The sequence below is a fragment of the Ruditapes philippinarum genome, unplaced genomic scaffold, assembly GCF_026571515.1.
Source record: "Ruditapes philippinarum isolate M1 unplaced genomic scaffold, ASM2657151v2 ctg8223_1_1_1_1, whole genome shotgun sequence".
In the NCBI taxonomy this organism is placed as follows: Eukaryota; Metazoa; Mollusca; class Bivalvia; order Venerida; family Veneridae; genus Ruditapes; species Ruditapes philippinarum.
In genome coordinates this window covers 1-26,102 of record NW_026860495.1, presented here as the reverse complement: position 1 = coordinate 26,102, position 26,102 = coordinate 1, and the positions used below count along the sequence as shown (strand labels likewise).

Here is a 26,102-nt window from a genome sequence, read left to right as displayed (position 1 = left end):
GTACATATATGTATAATAATTATTATATAATTATTTTGAGTCGAATTGGAATATTTCGTAGCAATTTGCTCTAAACAATCTGTGGGGCCCTTAAGGGAGTTTATGTGTTGGATGAAATTTAATGATTAAGCTAGACTTACCTTCGTAGAAGTAAGGCGAAGGTTGATCATAATTTCATCCGACACAAAACTCCCTAAGGGCTCACACGCCCGCCCGCTTCCACCCGATAAAATTGCTCCAAAATATATACTCGTAACTTTCTCTAAAAAATGAATACCTTGGCTGCTGGTAGCTGCGTTCCTAATCTGTGTGAGCCCTTAGGGAGTTTTGTGTCGGATGAAATTATGATCAACCTTCGCCTTACTTCTACGAAGGTAAGTCTAGCTTAATCATTAAATTTATGTTTACAGACATATTCGAAGATTCTCCAGCTATCACCCTGTATGCTGGATTGCATAGGCTGCCTTTACGCCGGTGCATTCATTTTTCAAACTGTTGGTATGTTTACACCTAAGTGAATTTCAAACGACAAATGCGACTCTGTTGGACTATTGTACAGTTGTTGCGGTGGACCTGATAACAATACTTGCAGACGTACGCAGAGAGAGGACGGTAAGTACAGGCCCCGAGGTTATAAACATTTTAAAAATCTCAACTCAGAACTCAGCTCAAAACTCCGAGTTTGAACTCAGTTGAGATTTGAGCTCAAAGTGAGATTATAAAAACTTCTGAGACCGATCTCAGTTGAGCACGAAAATGAGTCGATTTCGTTATTTACATAAGCGGCCCGGAGTACCGGAAGTTTACAGTTCGTCTGCTGTAAATATGGAGCCGACAGACATGACAGAAGTTGAATGTGTTCCCAAGGCGGATAAATCAAGGTGGACAGTGGCAGAGGAGTCCACCTTGATAGATCTCGTCCTTGGGAACGAGAATTTATTGTTTGGTGCCCTTGCGGGCCCAAACAAGGAGAGTATCCGGAGATCCCGACAGAAATGCTGGGATGACATTTGCCAGCAACTGAACAGGTAAAACAAATGCACATTTGTTAAATTAATTATAAAATGAAATCAAAATTGGTTTATTCATGTGTCTCGTGAGGTTAAGGCATAAGAAAGGTCACGTGATTATGGTATAATTTACGCAAACCCAGAAATCGTCAACGCAGCAATGGTATATCTATTACTTAACCTATAGCTCTTCAGCGCTTCTTATGTAAAATTCTTCCAAGTATAATTTTCAATAACCGTAACCCAGACTATGGTATAATTTTCAGTTTTGAAGATCGAAGAAGTAAGTGTTTCTGGGCGGAGCTATAGGTTAAATCAGATACATCATTGGTGCGTTGACAATTTCTGTGTTTGCGTAAATTATACCACAAGAAAAGCATTGATGCAAAGCATCAAAGGGCGTCTAAACAAGAAATGCAGCAGGTGCAGATGAACTAGTAGATATATGATGACAAGATATTCTTATAAACTGTTCAATGGTTCATTGGTTTTTACCAGAATTGTATATCACTTATGAATGAACGAACGAAAGACATTGTTCATTATTTATAACTTTGATTGGCATGCTAGAAATTAGAACATTACTTGTTATTTCTTAATGATCATGGTTATTAATAGCAACGGATATACATGTATACAATCATTTATAATCCATATGAGTAACGCATAATCAACACCACACTTGTGTAATTGTCCCTTATTATGTTATCGCTATTAGCGAAGACCCCCACACTTAGTAACAATATGACACTTGTTATATTACCATGTTGATCATGTTGAGCATAAATGTTTCTTATTCACTAATTGTAATATATGTTTTTTATAAAAAAATACAGATTTTATGAATATTGTTTTCTTTTCTTTTTTTTGTGTTTTATGCACTATTTTGATACTGAGTTTTTACGTTTACTATTATTTTAAGAATTCAATTGTCATAATGACCGACGATTATAAGTCAAAACTTAACTGGAAAAAGTCAGTAAATTATGGTTAATCTTTAAATATATAATATTGTTAATTCTTAAACCATATACATGTACATTTGTATTTTACTTTATCATTTTTAAAATTATCAATCAATTGAATAATTCATAAAATCTGATTTGTAACTTTGAATTATTTCTCGGCATCTTTACTAAACACGAATAACAAATTAAATAAATTGTTTCAAAGTTGATAGTGTCATATTAATGCCATAAAAATGTACATTTTTCTCAATTATTGTACACATTATTGTTTTTATCTCATATAGATAAAATAAAACATGCGATTTGTGTTGTTGGTTTTATTTTTCGAATTGTATGTTTATGTATAATAATAATAATCAATAAATTTGAGAGTTGATCAGTGTTTATTAATCATTGTAACCAAACTAAGTGACAAACATTCATTTTGAAAAAAGCTTATTTATCTGTAAAATATTAATAATTTGTTCTGTTCTGTAACGATATCAAACATCTACTCCAAAACCGGGAGAGACCGGACAATAAACGTGTAGTACTATTCGCCGGTCGACAAAATAAACCAGGAGAGACCGGGAATTACCGACAGGAGTACATCCTTCTATAAATAGATTTTCGGAATATTTAGGTCATCAACTCATCATTCTATTATCAGCTTTCGGAATAACATACCATAATTACCCACAGTGTACTACAAAATGATAAATAAAAATATCCCGAATAACGCGATTTATTGACGGAAAAGGTTATTTAATTTGAAAATGTTTGCATTGCGAAATTCTCCAGTTCGCTATTCATTATACATATCGCGACTAATTAATAATCAAGCACCCTCATACCGATCGGAATGATCGGCTTTTATTATGAACAACTATAGAAGGCTCGAGAAGTTGCTGTCGCCCTTTCACAAAATATGATTTCATTACATAAAAGGCGCTGCGCTTCGGCGCGGACGCCAATAATCACGTGACCTTCCGTATGCAACCTCACTCGACTTCGTCTCGTGAGGTTAAGGCATAAGAAAGGTCACGTGATTATGGTATAATTTACGCAAACCCAGAAATCGTCAACGCAGCAATGGTATATCTATTACATATAGATTCTATATCGGGAAAAAAATCCCCTTAAGAGCCCCGACAAATGTCATTGTAAATTTTGTTATTTCCCTTGAAAAGAAGCAGTGGTAGTTATTCCCCTTTGCAACCTTGACCTCCCTCGTGTTAGTCATCACGATGCTTCAAAATCGTAAGCAGTGCAAATTTATAGACACAATGTGAAAGCAAGTTAAAAAGAAATACAAGACTGAGATAAAAGTTAAAATCAAAGTTGGCTAATAACTGGTAAAAAGGATGCAGCTGCCCAGTACAGAGGTCTAAACTGGGACTTGCTTGTAACTGTGTAAGGCCTAAATGGCAATGGATAGGGCATTCCACAGACAAATACTTCTGGGGAAAAATTGAACAGGAGTGATACTGTGCCCTTGAATATGGTATTAGGTAGTTCAGGTTCTAGTGGGGTGTCAGGTGGTGATGGTCGACCCTCACAAGATTGTGTTGTCTTCAACAGTGTGTCCTGCTGAACAAATCACATTTAAAAGTTTCCGCATGGTAAATATTTTCCTAATTCAAAGATGTGTCAGAATGGAATAATCAAGTAACAAGATATTGTTGATTCGTTGTTACAGTAGTACAAATAGCATTTTAGACTTTATAAATTTTGTCAATTATGAAAAATCTGATGCTTATTCTTCAATAATAATAATATTGTCAGTCCTCTCCAGATAGCCTTATGATTATTGGGGGTTAGACCTTAAGGGTGTTGCTACACATCAGGGACCCTACTGTATGCTGGATAAATTAAATGTATATCTCTTAAAAAACAGAACCTGGAAGTTTTAATTGTGTTTTATACATGTGTGATGTTACTCGAACCAGTGTTGAGGTCAGGTTAAATTGAAGTAAAATTAAAAGAATGGCCAAATGTTTATATCAGGTGATTTGTGTGTCAAGTACGTAATCTAAAGCAAATTTCATAAAAAGATGAAATTTCACCACAGGCGTGTACACTAATATATATGGAACTTGATGATTATACATTTCTTGTGCGAAGAAAAATACAAGAAAAGTATTTGTAATTTCTATGATGCTGTAATTTCAAATCATTGCAATGATTTTTTTTGTAAATTGTGACTTGAATTATATACACACCCTTGAACTGGTTACAAGTAGATTGGTTGGTTGCAGGTCGAATAATTGGGTTCTTGGTAATTATTTTATCTTGCAGTTGATTGCTGCACAAAATATCATAGAAAATTATGTGTACTTAAAGAGACTAAAAAAGAGAAGAAAATGTATTGGTTATCCTGTTTAAAACTGACACTTATGTAGTAAGTTCTACAAACATCAAACTGTCATACTCTAAACATTTTCACGGGTGTGATAAAAAGGTTGTTAATATCTATATCAAGTGAAACATAACAACCATTAGATCACAGTTTCTTGTGAAAACTGCAAAATTTACTTCTACATGTATACATATATAGGAACAGATATTTATGATAAATATTTTGTTACTTTGTGTAATTTTATATAAATTTTCATTACTCTTGTAAAACAAGTCCAATAGATACACCATTAACTTATGTGATAATGAATATTATAAACAGAGTATTTTAGATTTGTAATTGAGAGCATTTATCTGTAAGATGCTCCTATACCATGTGATTATGTCATGTGACAACCACTTCATTGGCTAAACTAAACAGTAAGATTTCGAAAATACTTGGAAGGGATTTGAGATTAAGTCCTTTATCTAAAGTGGTAAGGAATAGTTTTTCAAAAGTGGGTTTTGCTCATCCAAGATGGAGATTATGGAGGGAGGGAGAGCAGGCTGATGGAATGTCATTTAACTTCATGGTGCATAAATATGTTAATTGATCACTTACTATTAAAAAGTCATGCAAACTCCTGAAGCCTTTTTGTTTATATGATTTAGAGACTCCATTGCTGCATAATGCTCAGTGCTCTTAAATTATTCTATTACAAGTATTTAGCATGTAAAAATGATTATGTTCAAACAATGAACAATTCCATTAAAAAATTATTATTTAATTAATTATCAAGTTACTAAGAATGCAGATTAAAAATAGTGTTGATAAAAGCTATATGCTGCAGTATATTTTTATATATTCCTGTACGAAATTTTCTGCACGGAAATGAGGCGGAATTCAATAGCAGATTCCGCCCAGAAATTTAAATTCTCCCCCAAATATACAAGTGTTAAACCATTTGCTTTTGGCACGGATTCCGGCCAGATTCCAGGCGGAAACAGGACGGATTCTGGGCGGAATTGGGACGAAATATGAGTTGGGGCGGAATTTTGAAGCGGAATCTTGGGGCGGAATTTTGAAGCGGAATCTCGGGGCGGAATTTTGAAGTGGAATCTCGGGGCGGAATTTCGGAACGGAATTTTGGAACGGAATTGTCAAACAAAATTCTGGGCGGAATTCTGGGACAGAATTAATGTGGGCGGAATTTTTATGAGTTTCACATGATCACATTTTTTTGTTATAAAATTATCAATAATGTATCACATTAAATTTTCTTTCACAAAATTTAATACATATCCTTTAGACCAAATACAGAATAGAATACCATACATTCACTAAACATTTTTTTTCTACCTGCAGGTTTTGGTATGTACTGGTTTTCTTAGAATCCAACACTTTGTTTTTTTGCAATTTTTTTGCTGAGAGTGTTTCAATCATAAATTTGTTTTAAATGTTTCTGATTATTTCAATTACTATTTCTTTAATTGATGTCTGTTTTAAGTCCACTGCCTGTGTTTCCAAGAACTTCTTGTGGTTGTGCTGACTTTTAATAATAAAATTAATAATTAATTAAACAAAAATGTAGTAATGAATTATGTTTGATTGCATAATTATATGCAGTTATATTTCATATTTTTTGATAATATCATATTTTATGTTTCAACAGTATTAATAAAAACAGTGCTTATGAATATTCAAAAATACTAAAGCTTACGCAGTATCTTATTTCAGTGAACAAGTGTTTAAGAATTGCTCTGTATAAGAATTAATTAACTGCTTTATTTGTGACACTATTTATTACTGGTTATGTATTTTTTATTTAAGATGTTGAATATTAAAGTATTGAGATTTAAAAATATACCTTTTCAGGATTAATACTGCACATCTTTATTGAAACACCTTGCATCTCACAGTCGCATTAACTCCCAGTCTGATAAATATGAGTGTAAAATGTAATTTTAGATTGTTCCATTGGAAACACAACACATACATGTAAAATAATAAATGATTATGATGACCCTGTTCAGCTGTACAAAACTTCTGAATTTGTACCATTTATTCCTATTTAATCAAATTGACTTAATTTGTTTAATTTCCAGGAAATGAAAAAGAATCTACTGTAGTCATGCTATTAATTTATACAATACACACACTCATTATATAGAATCATTGAATAATTTATATTTTACAGTCATTAAACATGTAATAAAGATTTAAAACAATTATCAGAAAAAAACAAATGTATGAAGTTGAAAATATAAAAACAACATTGACCTCTTGTTACAAATTTTAGTTTGCTACCATTGATAGTTTGATATAAAACTACAAGTTACAGCATAAATGTAACTAAAGGTTTATAATTACCTGATTATGTTGTTCATCTCCTTGTCCCATGTTTTCACACTTGTTTATCATACCAATACTAAAACACTTTGAGATCTTAAACAAAAGTATATCTCCAAAATTGTTAAAATATCAAGTACATCCTCTGTTATTTGCACTCTTTTTGCTGACCCAGATATCTTAGAATTCAAAATTCACAACTGTATACATGTAACTGCATGGACAGGTCAATCATTATGTAAAACAGGGTTAATTTACTCATCATCTCAACCTCCATTCATTGAATGTAACAAAATTTCAAGTAACAAATAGATATATATATAGAATTTAAAAATCATTACATATTTCTGAACAAAAAAAAATGCAATGTCCTAGACAAATTCTGCATATGAAATTTATAATGTTATCTCTCCCCAAAATAATTCAATGGAACAGCCTGATCTGTTGGAATGACCAGTGGAGTAAATTAGTCATGCAAAGAGTTTAAGATGGTGGGAAACTGCTGGTCAGTTGAGTTTTATCAGAGCTCTGATCTGTGTAGTGTAAAATCTCAGTGGATATATATTATTAAATTCTTCTTTGAATTTATTAAGATTTAACATTATATTTTTTGTTACATAGTTACATTTTTTCTCTTTCTTACATCTATTTAATTCACATAATATCGTTTTCTTATTTAATAATATTTAATATTTTTGCTACCAAATTTAACGTTAACGTTTGGCGCGGCTTAACACGCCGCTTTACGTCATAATGTTATGTAAGCGGAAACGCAATGATCAAAACAAATTTAAAACGTTCATAAAGTTTGTAAGCATCACGACGATACATTTAAAACGCCGCAATAGTTGGTATGTTTATTTATTTGTTTAAAAATGATAATTTATATTAGGATTTTATTGAATGTATCTTAAATAAGATTATTTAAGTGTACTGTAATTATATAGAGCTCTATTTAAGTAAAATATGTTTAATTTATTTGAGAGGTAAATACAAATGTTTTGATTGATGATCGTACGTTTAATTTTATGTTTTGATATAATTATCTTTGTATTTTATGTAATGATTTATTTTTATTCTCTTTTGTACAGAGAATCGTTCCACGTTTGACGTTCCACGTTTGACGTTTCACGTTTCCCGTTAATAAACGCATTCTCACTAACACTGGCGTCGTGTGTTTATAATTCTCCACTAGAGTTTAACAACTGTCAAGTCGAAGGTTAAAGACCTACTGAGCAGAAGTTGGAAATGGATTCTAAAAGGTTTCCTGACGCGATGAAGTCGCGAACTGCACACCTTAGTCAGCTGACGAAAACATTTAATGAACTGGAACGTTTAATGTTATCATCAGAAAATTACGACAAAGTACATGAAATGTACAATAAACTTTGTGAGAAATATGAACATTTCAAGTCAGCACATATTCTATGTATCGATATGTGTGAAGATACAGAAAAGTTGAACTTAATGGAAAGTAATTTTACCAGTCAAGTTAAGAACTTTACTGAGTTTAGTGAACGCTACTCAGAGTGGAAAAAATCTGTGAACAATACAGAAGATTGTATTTCAGTGAACAGTCGTGTTACGAATAATTCGTCAGTGCGTTCGTCACGATCTGAAATGCTTAGTGCCAAAGCAAGCAAATTGGTTGCTGAACAGAAATTAAAGACTTTGATAGAAAAGCAGCGCATTGACAAACAACAACGAAAGTTGCAACGTGAACGGGAGGAGCTTGAAGAACGTAAACAATTACTTGATGTGCAAAGTGAAATTGATCAAGCTCAGTAGAGGCAGTATGGCAGCAAGACGCAATGTTTCCGGCTCCGGTGGTAACAACTGACATACCACAAACCAACACTGCTACACACATAAACAGCGGTAGTCGTGCAGACGACATTCATATGACGACAGTCGTTCATTCACAAATACCGGATGTGATGTTAAATAAAGAAGTTAGCAGTACTGCGCGTAGTATCGAATACAACGAAGAAAGACTTAATGCAGACAATGATCATCTATGTAAGAGGAGGGAGGTTTCCGGAAACCAAGTACCGGTATGCGACGTTTCCATGGATACTTCTGATACAGCAGTAAGCTATAGAACCAACACCAAAGGTATGGTGACTAGCGATATCAGTAGCATCGACATGGCATTCAACAGACTAGCGTCTACATTACAGGAAGGGTTTAATTTGCCTAAACCTGAGTGATTGACATTTACCGGAAGTGCCATAGATTATTGTAAATTCATTAAGAATTTTGAAACAAACATTGAATCGAAGATTCTTGATAACAGACTTAGGTTGAGTTATCTTATACAATATTGTACAGGTGAGGCAAAGTCTTGTATAGAAGATTGTGTGTTGTTAGAGTCCGATGTAGGTTACACACGTGCACGAGAAATATTGAAAACTCGTTATGGTAAACCTCATGTTATTGCTAGATATTGAAAAATTAGTTTATGGACAACAAATTAAGTCTGGTGATAGTGATAGCCTTTCAAAACTTGCTTTAGATATGCAAAAATGTGAGATAACTCTTTCACAGTTAGGGTTTGTTTCAGATGTTGATAATACTGAAAATCTTAGGCGTATAGTTAAAAGGCTACCTTTACACTTAAGAACAAAATGGGTTGATGTAGCACACAACATTAATATTGCTGGCAGAGAACCAAATTTCTCTGACTTAGTAAAATTTGTAAATGAGAAATCTCAAGTTGCTTGTTCTATATATGCTTTAGATCTTGTTAAAGAAAATACACAACCCAAAGCTATTAAAGCATCCAATTCAATGTCTGAAAACAATAACAAGGCTAGATTAACGACATTTGCTACCCATACTGATACGCACAAAGTCCGAATTGAACGAAAATGTTATTGTTGCTTAGGAACATGTTCTGATTTGTCAAAATGTCAAAAGTTTAGCTTATTAACTTTGGCAGATAGGCGCAAACTGATTAATAAATTCAAACTTTGTTACAATTGTCTTAAAGGAAAACATATGACTGATACATGTTATAGGTAAAATATGTGTAATGTTCCCGACTGTAATGGAAAGCATAACACGTTGTTGCATAGTTGGGCGAAGTTTAGGTCTGACCACACAGTTACACATCCGTCAGTAAATTGTGCTGCTACAAGCGGCTCATGTGTCAAGGCATGCTTAGGTATTATACCCGTAGTTGTCACTAGCGAGAACGGAAGCACGTGCAAGACATATGCTCTTCTCGACGACGGTGCAGATAAGACTTTATGCGATGAGCGTTTTGTTACAAACATTAAATCAACCTGGAAAACCAGTGTCATTCAATATTGCTACCGTAAGTTCTACCGGAAGTACATTATCTGGACAGGAAGTAAATTTGCACGTGCGAGCTGTAGCCGGTGTCAATGATGTTCATCTTAAGAGTGTTTGGACAGTAAAGAGACTTCCAATTACAACTAAATCTGCCGCTAGAAGAGATCAAGTTCGTAAAATACCCCACCTGTCGGACATTGAAATTCCTAACGTTGACGTAAGTGGCGTCATGCTTCTTATTTGGACGGATACTCCGGACGCGCATGTTCCGTTAGAGGTGCGAGCGGGGGCAAGTGGTCAACCATATGCTGTTCGCACTTGTCTTGGATGGGCAGTTCGTGGACCAATTAGAGACGTTATTGACAAAGACAGCGCAGTTAACATCCATTATGTCCAATCTGATGACGTCACACTTCAAAATCAACTTGAATAAATGTGGTCTACAGACTTTGTTGATGCTATTCATTGTGAAGAAAAGGCTATGTCAGTTGAAGATAGAAAGGCTATGGCAAATATGGAATCAACTTTGATTCACGAGCCAGATGAACATTATAAAATGGGCCTACCATGGCGAGATGAACATACAGTGTTACAAAATAACCTACCTCTAGCACACATACGATTGCAGCACTTAAAACGAAGACTGTCACGTGACCCAGATCTTCATGAAAAGTACACTACGACAGTGACAGAATACATTGAGAAAGGTTATGCAAAATTAGTCAACAATGAGAACAACCCAGGTTTGGTATCTCCCACATCACCCTGTAGTTAATGAAAACAAACCAGGCAAAGTAAGAGTAGTATTCGATTGCGCGGCAAAATATAAAGAGACATCTTTGAATAAGCAACTACTTCAGGGACCCGATTTTATGAATAGTTTAGTTGGTGTATTAACGCGCTTTAGACAAGATAATATTGCACTTATTGCTGATATCGAAGCGATGTTTCACCAAGTGCGCGTAATTGAACGTGATTGCGATGCTCTGCGATTTCTATGGTGGCCAAATGGGGACATGACGAGAATTCCAAATACATATTGTATGCAAGTTCATCTTTTCGGTGCAACATCATCTCCAAGTTGCTCAGCTTATGCGTTGAAAAGGACCGCTGAAGATCATGCGCACTTGTTCGAACCGGAAGTCGTGACAACAATTAAACGAAACTTCTACGTTGATGATTGCTTAAAGTCAGTAGACAATGAACAGAAGGCAATAAATTTAGTTCGTGATTTGCAGTCAATCACGAGTAAAGGTGGTTTTCGACTTACTAAGTGGATCACTAATAGCAGAGCCGTTCTTGACACTATTCCTGACTATGACAGAGCGCAATCAGTAGTAAACCTTGCGCCAGGTGATATATTACCCTGTAACAGAGCTTTGGTGTTATCTGGAATATAGAAGACGACACGTTTACGTTTAAGGTGAAGATAGCTAATAAGCCATTGATTAGACGGGGCATGCTGTTTATTGTAACTTCAATTTTTGATCCGCTTGGGTTTATTTTTCCTTTAACTCTTGGAGCAAAAGCTATCATACAGAAATTATGTAAAGTAAAAATAGGATGGGATGATGAAATTCCCGCGAAATACCGAGAAGAATGGCAGAAATCAACCAGAGACGTTGTTGAAGGTGATCTCGTGCTGGTAGCAGACGACAACATGCCAAGAGGACAGTGACCTCTGGGTAAAGTAATGAAAGTAATAAAAAGCCGAGATGGTCATGTACGTAGCTGTGTGGTTAGGGCACGGGGTTCAGAATTAGTAAAACCAGTAACAAAGCTGTGTTTGCTAGAAGGTTCAGAATGGTAAAAAAGAACAATATAAATTTAATTTGAGCACGTATCTTTACGTAGAAAAGAATATGGCAATAATTAGCCAATGTTTTGTTAAAAATAAATCTCGTTTAAGTGCAAAAAAGTTAAACGTTAATTTACGTTTATAGAGTAAGATGAAAGCTAGATTTATATACATGTAATATCTAACACATATTTGTGTTGTTAATTGGAAATCAATTGAATTTTGATTGAAAATGCTTGTAATTAAGTTTATATCAATAAGTGATACTTTGCCTAAAATGAATTTGTTAGTTAATTTATTGAAATTATAGTAATTCATACAATATCATTAACAAAAGTGTATTTGTATGTTTGTTTATAAATTGTTTATTGTTACGAAATAGTAATTATTTCATGGAGGGGAGTATTAAATTCTTCTTTGAATTTATTAAGATTTAACATTATATTTTTTGTTACATAGTTACATTTTTTCTCTTTCATACATCTATTTAATTCACATAATATCGTTTTCTTATTTAATAATATTTTTGTTACCAAATTTAACGTTAACGTTTGGCGCGGCTTAATACGCCGCGTTACGTCATAATTTTATGTAAGCGGAAACCCAATGATCAAAACAAATTTAAAACGTTCATAAAGTTTGTAAGCATCACGACGATACATTTAAAACGCCGCAATAGTTGGTATGTTTATTTATTTGTTTAAAAATGATAATTTATATTAGGATTTTATTGAATGTATCTTAAATAAGATTATTTAAGTGTACTGTAATTATATAGAGCTCTATTTAAGTAAAATATGTTTAATTTATTTGAGAGGTAAATACAAATGTTTTGATTGATGATCGTACGTTTAATTTTATGTTTTGATATAATTATCTTTGTATTTTATGTAATGATTTATTTTTATTCTCTTTTGTACAGAGAATCGTTCCACGTTTGACGTTCCACGCTTGACGTTTCACGTTTCCCGTTAATAAACGCATTCTCACTAACACTGGCGTCGTGTGTTTATATATATTGTAGTATTTATTTACCTAAATGAAAGCAATTATTTGGCATATTGGCTGATCAATTCTATATAGATTAAAAGGGCATAATATATGAGATTATTTCATGCACTGTTTTTGTTTTGTTTTTGTTTATTTTTTTATAACAAAATCATGATTTCTTAGACTTTAAAATGGCAAGCACACTATCTTGTCCTGTAGCTGTCCAGATACTCAAATTTAAACAGCATTCTTATTTCAATGTTGCTAATTTTATAAACTTAAGCATTTTGGAGTTGAATGTTTTCAAGTTCTACACTAAGATTATTACAGTTGTTTTTCAGTACAAAAAAGATCTGCTAAATTAGTCTGACAATATATCATTTGCCACAATATTTAAAAACATTGTTTAGGCATATTTTAATGTCTAAAAAATAACCCTATTTATTCTTAAAATACACCTGTAATTATTGGTCAAGTATCAATTGCTTTAACAAAAATAATAAGTACAGTTGGTAAAATTTCAATGTCTGCAAGTGCAAAAACAAGAGTTAACAATTATGATTTAGACATCTTATATGTGAAATTCTGTTCAAGAAAAATGTTTAAGTATAGAATTCCGCCCATAGTGAAGACCATCCTTCCCAAGAAAATTTCAAAGTTGAAAATTCTGTCCAAGATGAAATGTTTAAGAATAAATTCTGCTCCAAATAAAATTCCAGCCGGAATTTTTCTAGTTTTCCGCCCAGAAAAGTGAACAAAATATTTTTCTTGTGAGACGGATTGACACGGAATTTGCGTTTCCGTTCCTGGTCCGCCCAGAAATCACTGATTCCGTGTCAATTCCGTGCCAATTCCGCCCAGAATCCGTGCCAAAATTTCGTACAGGTTTTTTCATTTTAAATTTATTACAGTCAATTCATAAATTCTAAAAAAGATGTTGCTGGCATCAAGAAGAAATTTTCCAACATAAAGCAGAGTAGTAAGTATTGACAGTTTTTATTTTTATATATTTCAGTAATTTTTTTAGCCTTATTTGTATTACCAAATAAATTAATTAAATACTATAAAAGATAACACAGTGGATGAAAAATTTAGAAGAAATTTTTTCATCCACTGTGTTATCATTTATAGTATTTAAAGTTAGTTTTTCTCTGGTTTTTTTTTATCCTTTTCATTATTAATTCCTTTTAACTATAGTAGGCTTGTCTTCTGAAATGCTTAATAATACCAGTATGCAGTGTATTGATTTTGACATTTTCACATTTGAGGCATGGAGAATACATAACTTAGGAATAAATGCACTGGCTTCGTAACCTCAGATTTTGCAGGGAGGCAGTTCTAGTTTATATTTATTCAGTGTTTACCTATATAAATATAGAGTTTTAAAGCTGAAATGCACCAAAAAAGATAACAAAATCATTATCTTCAAATATAATATAGTTGAACATAAACAGAAACAAATCATTATTTCTTTCTTCATAAGTAATATGCATTGGCTTAATCATGTTAAAATGTTACAAAAGCATTCATGTTGGAGGCTTTATGAAAAAAAATATCAAAATATGAACAAAGTAGAAGTTTTTATATTCTATACAATAGTACTAAATCACTATAAATATACTAATTTCAAGAAATAACAGAAGCAAATTATGACTCCTTCCACTGATAGAAAAAATTCAAGAACTTTTTCATGTATATACTTAGATGTCAAAATATGCCAAATTTCCTTTTTTTTCTCTTCTTTTTTTGTGAAAGAAAGATCATCTCTTGCATTCAAGCCAAACATCATTTCCTATACAAAGTTAGAAAAAAATAACTTAAAAAGCATGTATTGTGTAACACTGCAAAAACGAGTGTTAAATTTTAATATAACTAGTACAAAAAATACATAACATACTATATCCTTGTGCTAATTTTAAGTAAAAGATTATTTGTTCCCATAAGTCTGTGTAGAGATATTATTTGAAAACAATTGTCTGTTGTCACACCTTTTACAAAGGAACACTTTTCTATAGTAATCATTTTTATATACTTTGATAAGGCAGAAAAAATTGCCTTTCCAACTTAAACAATTGTTTTTATACCCCCACACAACAAAGTTGTAAGGGGGGTATACTGGAATCAGCTTGTCCGTCCGTCCGGCTGGCCGTCCGTCCGGCTGTCCGTCGGTTTTTTCTTGTTGGCCCAATAACTTAAGATTCCTTTGACCTACAGTCATCATTTATGGCATGGAGGTTAGTCAGGATCAGTAGATAACCCCTACTTACTTTGAGGTCACCAGGTCAAAGGTCAAGGTCACAGGGGCCTTGACTTCAAAAAGCTTGTCCGCCATGTAACTTAAGATTCCTTTGACCCACAGTCTTCATATTTGGCATGGAGGTTAGTCATGATTAGTAGATGACCCCTAATGACTTTGAGGTCACCAGGTCAAAGGTCAAGGTCACAGGGGCCTTGACTTCAAAAAAATTGTCCGCCCAATAACTTAAGATTCCTTTGACCTACAATCTTCATATTTGGCATGGAGGTTAGTCATGATTAGTTGATGACCCCTATTAATTTTGAGGTCACCAAATCAAAGGTCAAGGTCACAGTGGCCCTGACTTCAAAAAGCTTGTCCGCCCAATAACTTAAGATTCCTTTGACCCACACTCTTCATATTTGGCATGAAGGTTAGTCATGATTAGTAGATGACCCCTATTAATTTTGAAGATACCAGGTCAAAGGTCAAGGTCACAGGGGCCGTGACTTCAAAAAGCTTATCCGCCCAATAACTTAAGATTCCTTTGACCCACAGTCTTTATATTTGGCATGGAGGTTAGTCATGATTAGTAAATGACCCCAATTGACTTTGAGGTCACCAGGTCAAAGGTCAAGGTTAGAGGGGCCTTGACTTCAAAAAGCTTGTCCGCCCAATAACTTAAGATTCCTTTGACCCACATTCTTCATATTTGGCATGGAGGTTAGTCATGATTAGTATATGACCACTATTGATTTTTAGGTCACCAGGTCAAAGGTCAAGGTTACAGGGACCTTGACTTCAAAAAGCTTGTCCGCCCAATAACTTAAGATTCCTTTGACCCTAAGTCTTCATATTTGGCATGGAGGTTAGTCATGATTAGTAGATGACCCCTATTGATTTTGAGGTCACCAGGTCAAAGGTCAAGGTCACAGGGGCCTTGACTTCAAAAAGCTTGTCCGCCCAATAACTTAAGATTCCTTTGACCCATAGTCTTCATATTTGGCATGGAGGTTAGTCATGATTAGTAGATGACCCCTATTAATTTTGAAGATACCAGGTCAAAGGTCAAGGTCACAGGGGCCGTGACTTCAAAAAGCTTATCCGCCCAATAACTTAAGATTCCTTTGACCCATAGTCTTTATATTTGGCATGGAGGTTAGTCATGATTAGTAAATGATCCCAATTGACTTTGAGGTCACCAGGTCAAAGGTCAAGGTCACAGTGGCCTTGACTTCAAAAAGCTTGTCCGCCCAATAACTTAAGATTCCTTTGACCCACATTCTTCATATTTGGCATGGAGGTTAGTCATGATTAGTATATGACCACTATTGATTTTTAGGTCACCAGGTCAAAGGTCAAGGTTACAGGGGCCTTGACTTCAAAAAGCTTGTCCGCCCAATAACTTAAGATTCCTTTGACCCACATTCTTCATATTTGGCATGGAGGTTAGTCATGATAAGTAGATGACCCTATTGATTTTGAGGTCACCAGGTCAAAGGTCAAGGTCACAGGGGCCTTGACTTAAAAAAGCTTGTCCGCCCAATAACTTAAGATTCCTTTGACCCACAGTCTTCATATTTGGCATGGAGGTTAGTCATGATTAGTAGATGATCACTATTAATTTTGAAGATACCAGGTCAAAGGTCAAGGTCACAGGGGCCGTGACTTCAAAAAGCTTATCCGCCCAATAACTTAAGATTCCTTTGACCCACAGTCTTTATATTTGGCATGGAGGTTAGTCATGATTAGTAAATGACCCCAATTGACTTTGAGGTCACCAGGTCAAAGGTCAAGGTTAGAGGGGCCTTGACTTCAAAAAGCTTGTCCGCCCAATAACTTAAGATTCCTTTGACCCACATTCTTCATATTTGGCATGGAGGTTAGTCATGATTAGTATATGACCACTATTGATTTTTAGGTCACCAGGTCAAAGGTCAAGGTTACAGGGACCTTGACTTCAAAAAGCTTGTCCGCCAAATAACTTAAGATTCCTTTGACCGTAAGTCTTCATATTTGGCATGGAGGTTAGTCATGATTAGTAGATGACCCCTATTGATTTTGAGGTCACCAGGTCAAAGGTCAAGGTCACAGGGGCCTTGACTTCAAAAAGCTTGTCTGCCCAATAACTTAAGATTCCTTTGACCCATAGTCGTCATATTTGGCATGGAGGTTAGTCAGGATTAGTAGATGACCCCTATTAATTTTGAAGATACCAGGTCAAAGGTCAAGGTCACAGGGGCCGTGACTTCAAAAAGCTTATCCGCCCAATAACTTAAGATTCCTTTGACCCATAGTCTTTATATTTGGCATGGAGGTTAGTCATGATTAGTAAATGATCCCAATTGACTTTGAGGTCACCAGGTCAAAGGTCAAGGTCACAGTGGCCTTGACTTCAAAAAGCTTGTCCGCCCAATAACTTAAGATTCCTTTGACCCACATTCTTCATATTTGGCATGGAGGTTAGTCATGATTAGTATATGACCACTATTGATTTTTAGGTCACCAGGTCAAAGGTCAAGGTTACAGGGGCCTTGACTTCAAAAAGCTTGTCCGCCCAATAACTTAAGATTCCTTTGACCCTAAGTCTTCATATTTGGCATGGAGGTTAGTCATGATTAGTAGATGACCCTATTGATTTTGAGGTCACCAGGTCAAAGGTCAAGGTCACAGGGGCCTTGACTTAAAAAAGCTTGTCCGCCCAATAACTTAAGATTCCTTTGACCCACAGTCTTCATATTTGGCATGGAGGTTAGTCATGATTAGTAGATGATCACTATTGATTTTGAGGTCACCAGGTCAAAGGTCAAGGTCACAAGGGACTTGACTTCAAAAAGCTTATCCGCCCAATAACTTAAGATTCCTTTGACCCACAGTCTTCATATTTGGAATGGAGGTTAGTCATGATTAGTAGATGACCTCTTCTTTGAGGTCACTGGATCAAAGGTCAAGGTCACAGGGACTTTGACTTCGAAAAGTTTGTCCACCCATTAACTTAAGATTCCTTTGACCGGCAGTCTTCATATTTAGCATAGATGTTGATCATGACCATAAGGTGACCCCTATTGATTTTGAGGTCACTGGGTCAAAGGTTAAGGTCACAGGGACCTTGACAAAAAAGCTTTTCATCTCAATTGCTTAAGAATGCCTGTCCGCAGTGTATTGATTTTGACATTTTCACATTTGAAGCATGTAGAATACATAACTTAGCAATGCACTGGCTTAGTAACCTCAGATTTGGCAGGGAGGTTGTCCTTGAGCTCTAAATGGCCTCTGTAGTGGTATGCGGGGGTATTCACGCCATAATAGTGGCAGTTCTAGTTATACTATATTTTAGCCAAAGAGAAAATTGATAATGCTAAAAAAAGTAGGAAGAAGACTGGAGGAAGGCCTGAAGCTCCACAGTGCATTCCTGCAGAAGAAGCCCTCCTCCAAGTCACTGGTGACCGGCCAGGAATGGTTGGCATCCCAGAAGCCATAGACACTGATGGTAAGGTATATTTATAATATGTTTAGTAATCATGGTAATGGAATATTTACGAAATAATATACCCCAAACAGTGATTTTATTGCTTAATAAATAGAGGATATTGAATGAGTGTAAGTTCAAAACTGAATTTATTGCACAAGTTGAATAAAATCATATTATGTGAGTCTCTGGCGAGCATAATATTATTTTATTCAACAAGTGAAATAAATTCAGTCATGAACTTACACGAATTTAATATTCTATCTATCACATACCCAAATTAAGACGGTTTAAAGTGAAAAAAGAGTCATTTTTCATTCACACGCCTATAGTATAATACTAACATTTAGCGCGTCTTTACACTTTGTTTGTATAACGCTAAGGCAGCACACCACACTAATGAAGCCGCAGCTTCGAATGGCCAGGGAGGATTTCATGGATATAGTGACTTTTGTGGATTTAAATGACTGGTTGTCTTTAAAATGCATTTTCAGCATGAAATTTGTTTTTGTGACATGTAATATGATCATTGGCAAATGCGAAAACATGGTTAGAAATCACATGCTGATAATTATTGATGTCAAGGTCGCCATTGTTTGTAAACATTGCTTTTAAACAGCATGCTCGGTGAAAACAAGTAATTTTACAGGGGGGTACACACTTTCAGCAATAGCAAAATATCTACAAGGCCAAGCACCTATTTCTTTGTGATATTTTGCATGCATAGGGAGTTGCTAAAGCATTGACAGAGTTTTTGTAGACCGTATATTTGCAGGTATTTTTTGCCGGAGGGATGAAAAATGTTGTTTTGGGTCTCGGACCACTATAGATTTTTGGCTTTTACGGAATGAATTGGAATTTTTTTAACTGCCTGACTGTTGCACATGGGATGATTTCATTACAGATTTGCAATGGTATGACATATATGTTCTTAACAAAATGTGTTTTCTTTTTCCAGGTTGTGTTATTGGGATCAGATTTATCAGACATATTGCATGTAGGACATTGACGGCAGAAACTTGAAATTTAGTGTGGAGTGCTACCTAATGACATCCTTTTCCCTGATAGAACATGGTCTATATGTAGTTTTGTTCTGCTGTTTACCATGTGATGTTATCGTGTAACGTAATGACTTGAGATTGATAATTTTATCTGGCAAGGCTTTATCTAGCTGCCAATATGTAACACTCTTCCAAATAAGCGATCGTGAGCTATTCGGAGTTATCTTCGCTTACCGGAAGTAACGTAGATTGAGGACTTGATACCAAAACTAATTCAAAACAGAAAAACGTTAAATTATTCAATTTTAACCAAGGTAACATTATTTTTTTCTTACATTTTAACAACCTTATCATTGATTTAACTTCAAACAACTCAGTAACTGTGTTTTTTGTCGTTTTTGCAAGGATTCGTAGGCGAAAATATCAGTTTTCTTTTTTACTGACCCTCGTTTCGGATACGCAATAAATTCGGATAAAAATCTTTACGAGTGTTACGTACAATTGCTGTGTGTATTCTTTTAATTACAACTTAATACATCATTAACAATGTTTTTTCAATGTACTGTCTTGTTAAATTCAGACAGATCTGTTGTTTTTTATATTTGCTTAGCGGGTTGTTTTACCACAGCTAATTAAAAAAAACAATACAAACGATAAGAATCCTACCAGTAATTTACTTAAGAAAAATGTTGCATTTGCTAAATGAATCCAACATGATATGCATGATGGGCTTAAAAATATTTAAGAGTACAAATATTTTTTTTCTATTTTACAGCTGATATCAGGGTGTGAAAGCTAATTCTGTGTATTTTAACTTTGTATTAATTTGCCAAACGTCAATACTGACTACATAAATATTCATGACAATGGCAAGTGTCCTGGCAGATGTGGATACAAACAGAGTCCTACAAAAATGTAGTTGTTCAAAGGTATGATACCTCAAACTTTAAAATGATTTCCAGATAAATGAATTGACAAATCATCATCAGAGCTGCATCAGTACTAAGGGTGTAGTACTTAAGTACCAGTACCAGTACTTGGCAAATTATGCAGTACCATTACCAGTACCAGTACTAGATTTTAGCTCGGTACTGCAGTACCAGTACTTTTTTTGGTGAAGTAATTAAGTATCAGAACAATTACTTTTATATATTCATCAAAGTTGGAATAAATACACAGTGTCAAACAAATTATTGCAAATATTATTCAACAAAGAAATAAAATCATAATTTACATTAATATCAAAAATCAAAGCATTTTTTCAACTTTATAGTTTTAACATACTTTTTTACCGGTGTACGGACATAATCCCCTTCGGACAAAATCCCCTTCATGTATTTTTGCATATTCGGACATAATCCCCTTCATGGGTGGACATAATCCCCTTAATGTGTGAAATTTTGAAGTGGACAAAATCCCCTTCATAAAATTGCTACCTAGGACAAAATCCCCGTCAGAGGAATTTTCGGATTTTTAAGTAGGTATGAGAGCCACATACTGCATTATGCTGTGTAGTAAATATCTTAATGTATAAATGAGTAGAAAATATTTCAGCAGAAAAGCACATTCAATTAGCAACATTTAAATCACATTACAATTGCTTTGTTAAAGCATTCATATCAATCAATCAAGTAGTGCAGTGATCTTGGTTTGATTAAATTATCACTCTTTTGTGAAATTGTAACAATGGATAGTATTTATCAGTTACAATTATCAACTTATACAATCAATGAAACAATTATTGGCTACTAAAAATGTTTTTCATACTAATCAATTTAAAACTATTAAAGAAATTGCCTTATCAGATATGTGTTATGCAGTTGATAATTTACCATAATTTTAATGAAAACTTCTAAACTAAATAAAGGTAACTATTGATACATAATTATAAATAAAAAAACAAAAGTTCATTATTTATCAATTTTTAGGGATAATAATGATACATTATTCATCAATTTTTATGGAGCATAATAATACATTAGATACCTATGAAACAAGGGGATTTTGTCCGGGTAGTGAAGGGGATTTTGTCCAGCCTTGCAAAAAAATGAAGGGGATTATGTCCACCCATGAAGGGGATTTTGTCCGGGTAGGTGAAGGGGAGTTTGTCCGAAGGGGATTATGTCTGACATTCTTTTTTACCAACACTATTTACAACATATATTTATGTCATCTTATTGTTTAGTAACCAGTCAACTGTAATACAATGCAATCATCTTTCATTTAAAACACAACAGTCTTTTGTTGCCTTTCACACATTCACACCTCTGTTCAATTTACACCAAAGTAAATAACAACTTTTTATAGTGCAAACGATATCACTTGAAGTAGGATTATTTAGAATAGAAGCAATTAATTAGTGATTATTTTGCTCTTTTACTAGTAAATACAAAGTAACAAAAGATTTGAATAAGGATATTTTAGGGTAAAGAGTTATTGAGTCTGTTTATCTCAATTTAATTTTTACTTAAAGTCTTTGGTGCTTTTTTATGATGAATACTACGTTAACATTTGAAGGAATATTGCCGCAAATTATCTATAGATTTGATAACTTACTTTTTCACAAAAGTAAAATAATGTAATTTACAGCTTTATTTTATGAGAAAAATTGATGCTTTTTTTTATCAAATCCAAAAGTACTGTCTAGTAATGCAGTAGCAGTACCACTTTTTAAGACAGTAATGCAGTACCAGTACCAGTAGTATGAAAATTTTGTAAGAGTAATTCAGTAGCAGTACTTGCAAAATCGCTGCTGTACATAATGCAGTACCAGTACCAGTAATGCAGCTCTGATCATCATTAATGAATGTGTATTGTGACATTAAATAGCGGTATTTACATTCACCTAACACTAACCCATCAGCCTAATTTGATCACATAATAACGTTACTTGGAAAACATAAATTTCTATTGACAATACCATTTCGTTGGAAGTTTTATGTACAAATAGCATGCATATATTATTTATAACTTCTTGATACTTCAAAGTTATTACAAAGTATGTTTTATAAAAGTATATAAAAAGGGGAAAATCAGAAGAAAAGATTAAGGTCAAACTTAATTGCAGTACAATATTCATGTATATGATTTTCTCACCTTTTACATAGACAATTACTTTATACTTGTAATTGTAGGTTGTTATTTATCAATTTTATTTTAACAGCTGACAGAAAAGGACATACCAGGAGCAACATTAAGCACTGTACCAGAGAAATGCAGAGTGACAGACCTGAGGGTGTGGTTAAAGTGCCGAGGTCAAAAAGTCAAATCTAAAGAGAACAAGGCTGAACTTTGTGTCAGGTTTGTGAAGTAGTTGCTTACAATTTTTAACTAACTACATGTGTATATTAATGTGTAAACATATTCATGTATAATTATGTAGGAATATGTTTTACACTACAGTCTGTAAAGAATATTACTTGTACTGTGAAGCTGTATGGATGTAAATCAAAACTGAAGGACATTTATTTGTAGATCTAGATATGTACAGGCTGCACTGGGCTGGTGCAGTTTTGCTTGTTTTATTTTAATTGCTTTATTTGTATGCACAAGTCTTTTTGATATATTTAGTTTAAAGTTACTTATGCAAAAGTCAGGGATGACATGATATACATGTACCATTGACAGACAACCTCAGCAAATCTCCTCAACAGTTTCACTGTCAGCATCCGAGGGCCAGCGGCTAGCAAAATGGACTCTATATAGCTTGATAGACATGAGGTCAGACAACAGTTTTGATTCTTTATGGATTAAACTTCAAAGTGAGAGTGATCGCGTCGGTGTTAACGATACTAACCGATACATCTTAGATGAGCAGCTTCAGCTGCTACGTTCACATTTTGACAAATCATAAAATAATACTGTTACTCTATCCGACATTTTGTAATTTGCGTCAGAACAGTCGGTGCTAGAACGAGCACTGTTCTCTGAGGGCGTTGTGTTGTTTAAGATTTTGTTAGTAATGCCTGCTACTAATGCTACCAGTGAAAGGACAGTCTCGGCGTTCAGAAGAATTAAGACATACCTGAGATCGACAATGTCTCAAGTACGTTTGAACAATCCACAGGAACATGAAATTCTATCAATATTAATCTGTTAATGATAATATCCAAAATATAACAGTTTATTTATATTGTATAGGGGGTACATTTTGGATATTATAATTAATATTGATAGAATTTTAAGTGAACAATCTAATGGTGTTAACTGGACGGATCCAATCAACATACATGTAATTGCCGATGAGTTCATTACTACCAGAGAACGACGGTGATGTGTTTTTCGAAAATTTACATAAAATGAGACCCTTTGTTGTGTAAGATTATTGGTAACACAAAAAACAAGCTACTGCTAAACAAAAAGTGGTTATTGTTGACTTGTTATCTACTATTCTTCCATTATGTCATCGATTGTTTTTTAAGCTTTTACTATTGTGTTATTTATGCTAAACAATAATCCACGTACTGTAATATTTCTTTAAACTCATCAGATAAAAATGCATCTAAAGAATTATAATAACGTCAGTTTTTTTTTCATTTGCCAAACATCAATTACATATACATGTACACCTGTCCGTCCGTCATGCGAACCTTAAATTTCATCCTTAAAACTTACGACGCACTTGAATCTGAAAACAATCGTTGAAATATTACTATAACATGTACTAGCGGCAGGCTGTAAACTGTGCCAAATATACGGGAAAACACCCCTGATAGCATCCTAGAATAAAAAATTTTCTGTGGGAGCATGCCCCCGTACCCCCTAGATTCTACCTTTAACCAATCAAATTGGCCGTATCAATCACAAAATCGTGACGACGGGCCTGCCTAGATCTAAAAGTTAATGAAATGAATTGTTGATTTGAATGATAATTTTAAAAAAATTATTTTGTCTTTGATGATTCATACTAGGACTCGGTCATAATCTGTAAAATTATGGATATGATATTTGTAAAGTTAAAAGGTGACCTATATTTGCTACATCATATGATGTATTACGTTACTTTAAATTAAGTTCATTATATTGTGATCCATATCTGAAATATGACTTTGTTTATTTTTAGGGTGAAGAAGTGCGTAGAAACAGGTGCTGTTTTTGACATCACTGATCCTTATCCTGGACAGCCGTATCTTGAGAAAAAGAAATCTGCCTGCCCAAACTGCCAAACAAAAACAAGACAACAAAACTACAAAGAAACTGAAACTGAGACTGTAAATTGGACGAAAAATGCAAAGTGCCTGCCAGAGACATTTAACAGTTTGGACTACTCAAAACTGTCAGGAAAGAAAACAAAAGATATTGTTGAAAAACCCATTAATCGAGGATACACTTTAATTTTTGATGGATATGTTCATGATGTCTCTACTTGTACAAACTCAAATAACATTATTGTAAAATGTAAGTGTTTCAAATCTATGAAGAAAAATTAACAACCCCATGACAGTATAGTGACATTAGATTCCAAGGGCCATGTGAAGTGTGGGAAATGTTCTTGTGTTGCAGTTGCTAGTGGGTTTTGCAATCATGTGTTTGCCCTGCTCTACACCATTGACCACTCAGTGAAGATAAAATTAACAGAATTTAGTAAATTGAAAACCTGCACTGAAAGGCCTTCACAATGGACCAAAGCTAGAACAGAAGGAGTCCGGGCCGAACCTGTTATGGCTGCAACTGTGGTAAAGCCCAAATTTGGAAATAACTTTTGTGGTATAAGACCCCTTCTTCAAGACACGCGGTTGAAAGAAGCTAGGAATGAACTGAATGTGAAAGGAGCAGTGGATAAACTGAAAGAGATTAATCCTTTGATAGGACTGTGCCAAGTAACCAGCTTAACCAGTTGGCTCTGTGCTATCTTATCAGCTTAGTAAAACAGAAGGAGACTTTGTTGTAACTTTAAACCTTGAAAGTAATCCAGAAACAATTGTTAATGATGAAAAGGCACAAAATTTCCCTTGGATTAGAAGACATTTTCCAGATAGTGTTGAGAATACCATATTGAGAGACCTGAATTTAGAAATTACAGAACAAGATGCCATACAGCTTGAGAAGGATACAAAAGAACAAGCACAATCAGAAGCATGGTTTCAAGCAAGAAAATATCGGTTAACAGCAAGTAAGTTTGGGCGTATACTTTCAAGAAAGAAGGACAAAGACACATTCATCAAAGATTATTTGTTTACACCAAAGAATCTGTCACATGTTCCTGCAGTTCTGTATGGAATTCACAACGAGGAGGTTGCGGTAAAGAAGTACCTCAACTATATGACAAAAAGCAACATGAGAACAGCAGTATACAAATCTGGTGTTGTCGTGAATACTGCATTACCATGGTTGGCTGCATCCCCTGACAGACTGGTATATAACAATGATGTAGGTTTTGGACTGTTGGAGGTAAAATGTGCTTATTCAAAGAAGAGTGTGACCCTAAAAGACGCTTGTTGTGATCCTGGATTCTTCTGCACATTGAAGGACGGCCTGTTTTCCTTAAAAACAGAGCATGACTACTTTGCCCAAGTTCAAGGCCAGCTAGGAATTTGTGGAGCCAGTTATTGTGACTTTATTGTTTACACCAACAAAGGCCTCGGAGTGCACAGAAGGAATCCGGACAATTCCCCTCCCGGACGATCCCCCTCCCAGTAAATTTGAATGTTTTTTCTCAAATCGGACA

General features: G+C 34.4%; 1 protein-coding gene across 2 annotated transcripts; it reads left to right on the top strand.

The window, feature by feature from the left end:
- The first annotated feature begins 463 nt into the window (after positions 1-463).
- On the top strand, positions 464-18,611 carry LOC132760303 (uncharacterized). 2 transcript variants are annotated; one of them, XM_060752252.1, is made up of 3 exons: positions 464-1,028; positions 13,641-13,708; positions 18,303-18,611. In XM_060752252.1, exons 1-3 carry the CDS (start codon positions 757-759, stop codon positions 18,470-18,472), a joined length of 510 nt encoding a protein of 169 aa, XP_060608235.1. In that variant the 5' UTR covers positions 464-756; the 3' UTR covers positions 18,473-18,611. The 2 variants fall into 2 exon arrangements, 1 of the variants encoding a protein (XP_060608235.1); XR_009629834.1 differs by lacking the exon at positions 464-1,028 and adding an exon at positions 3,117-3,579 and having other exon boundaries at positions 18,303-18,374.
- The last annotated feature ends 7,491 nt before the right edge of the window (positions 18,612-26,102 follow it).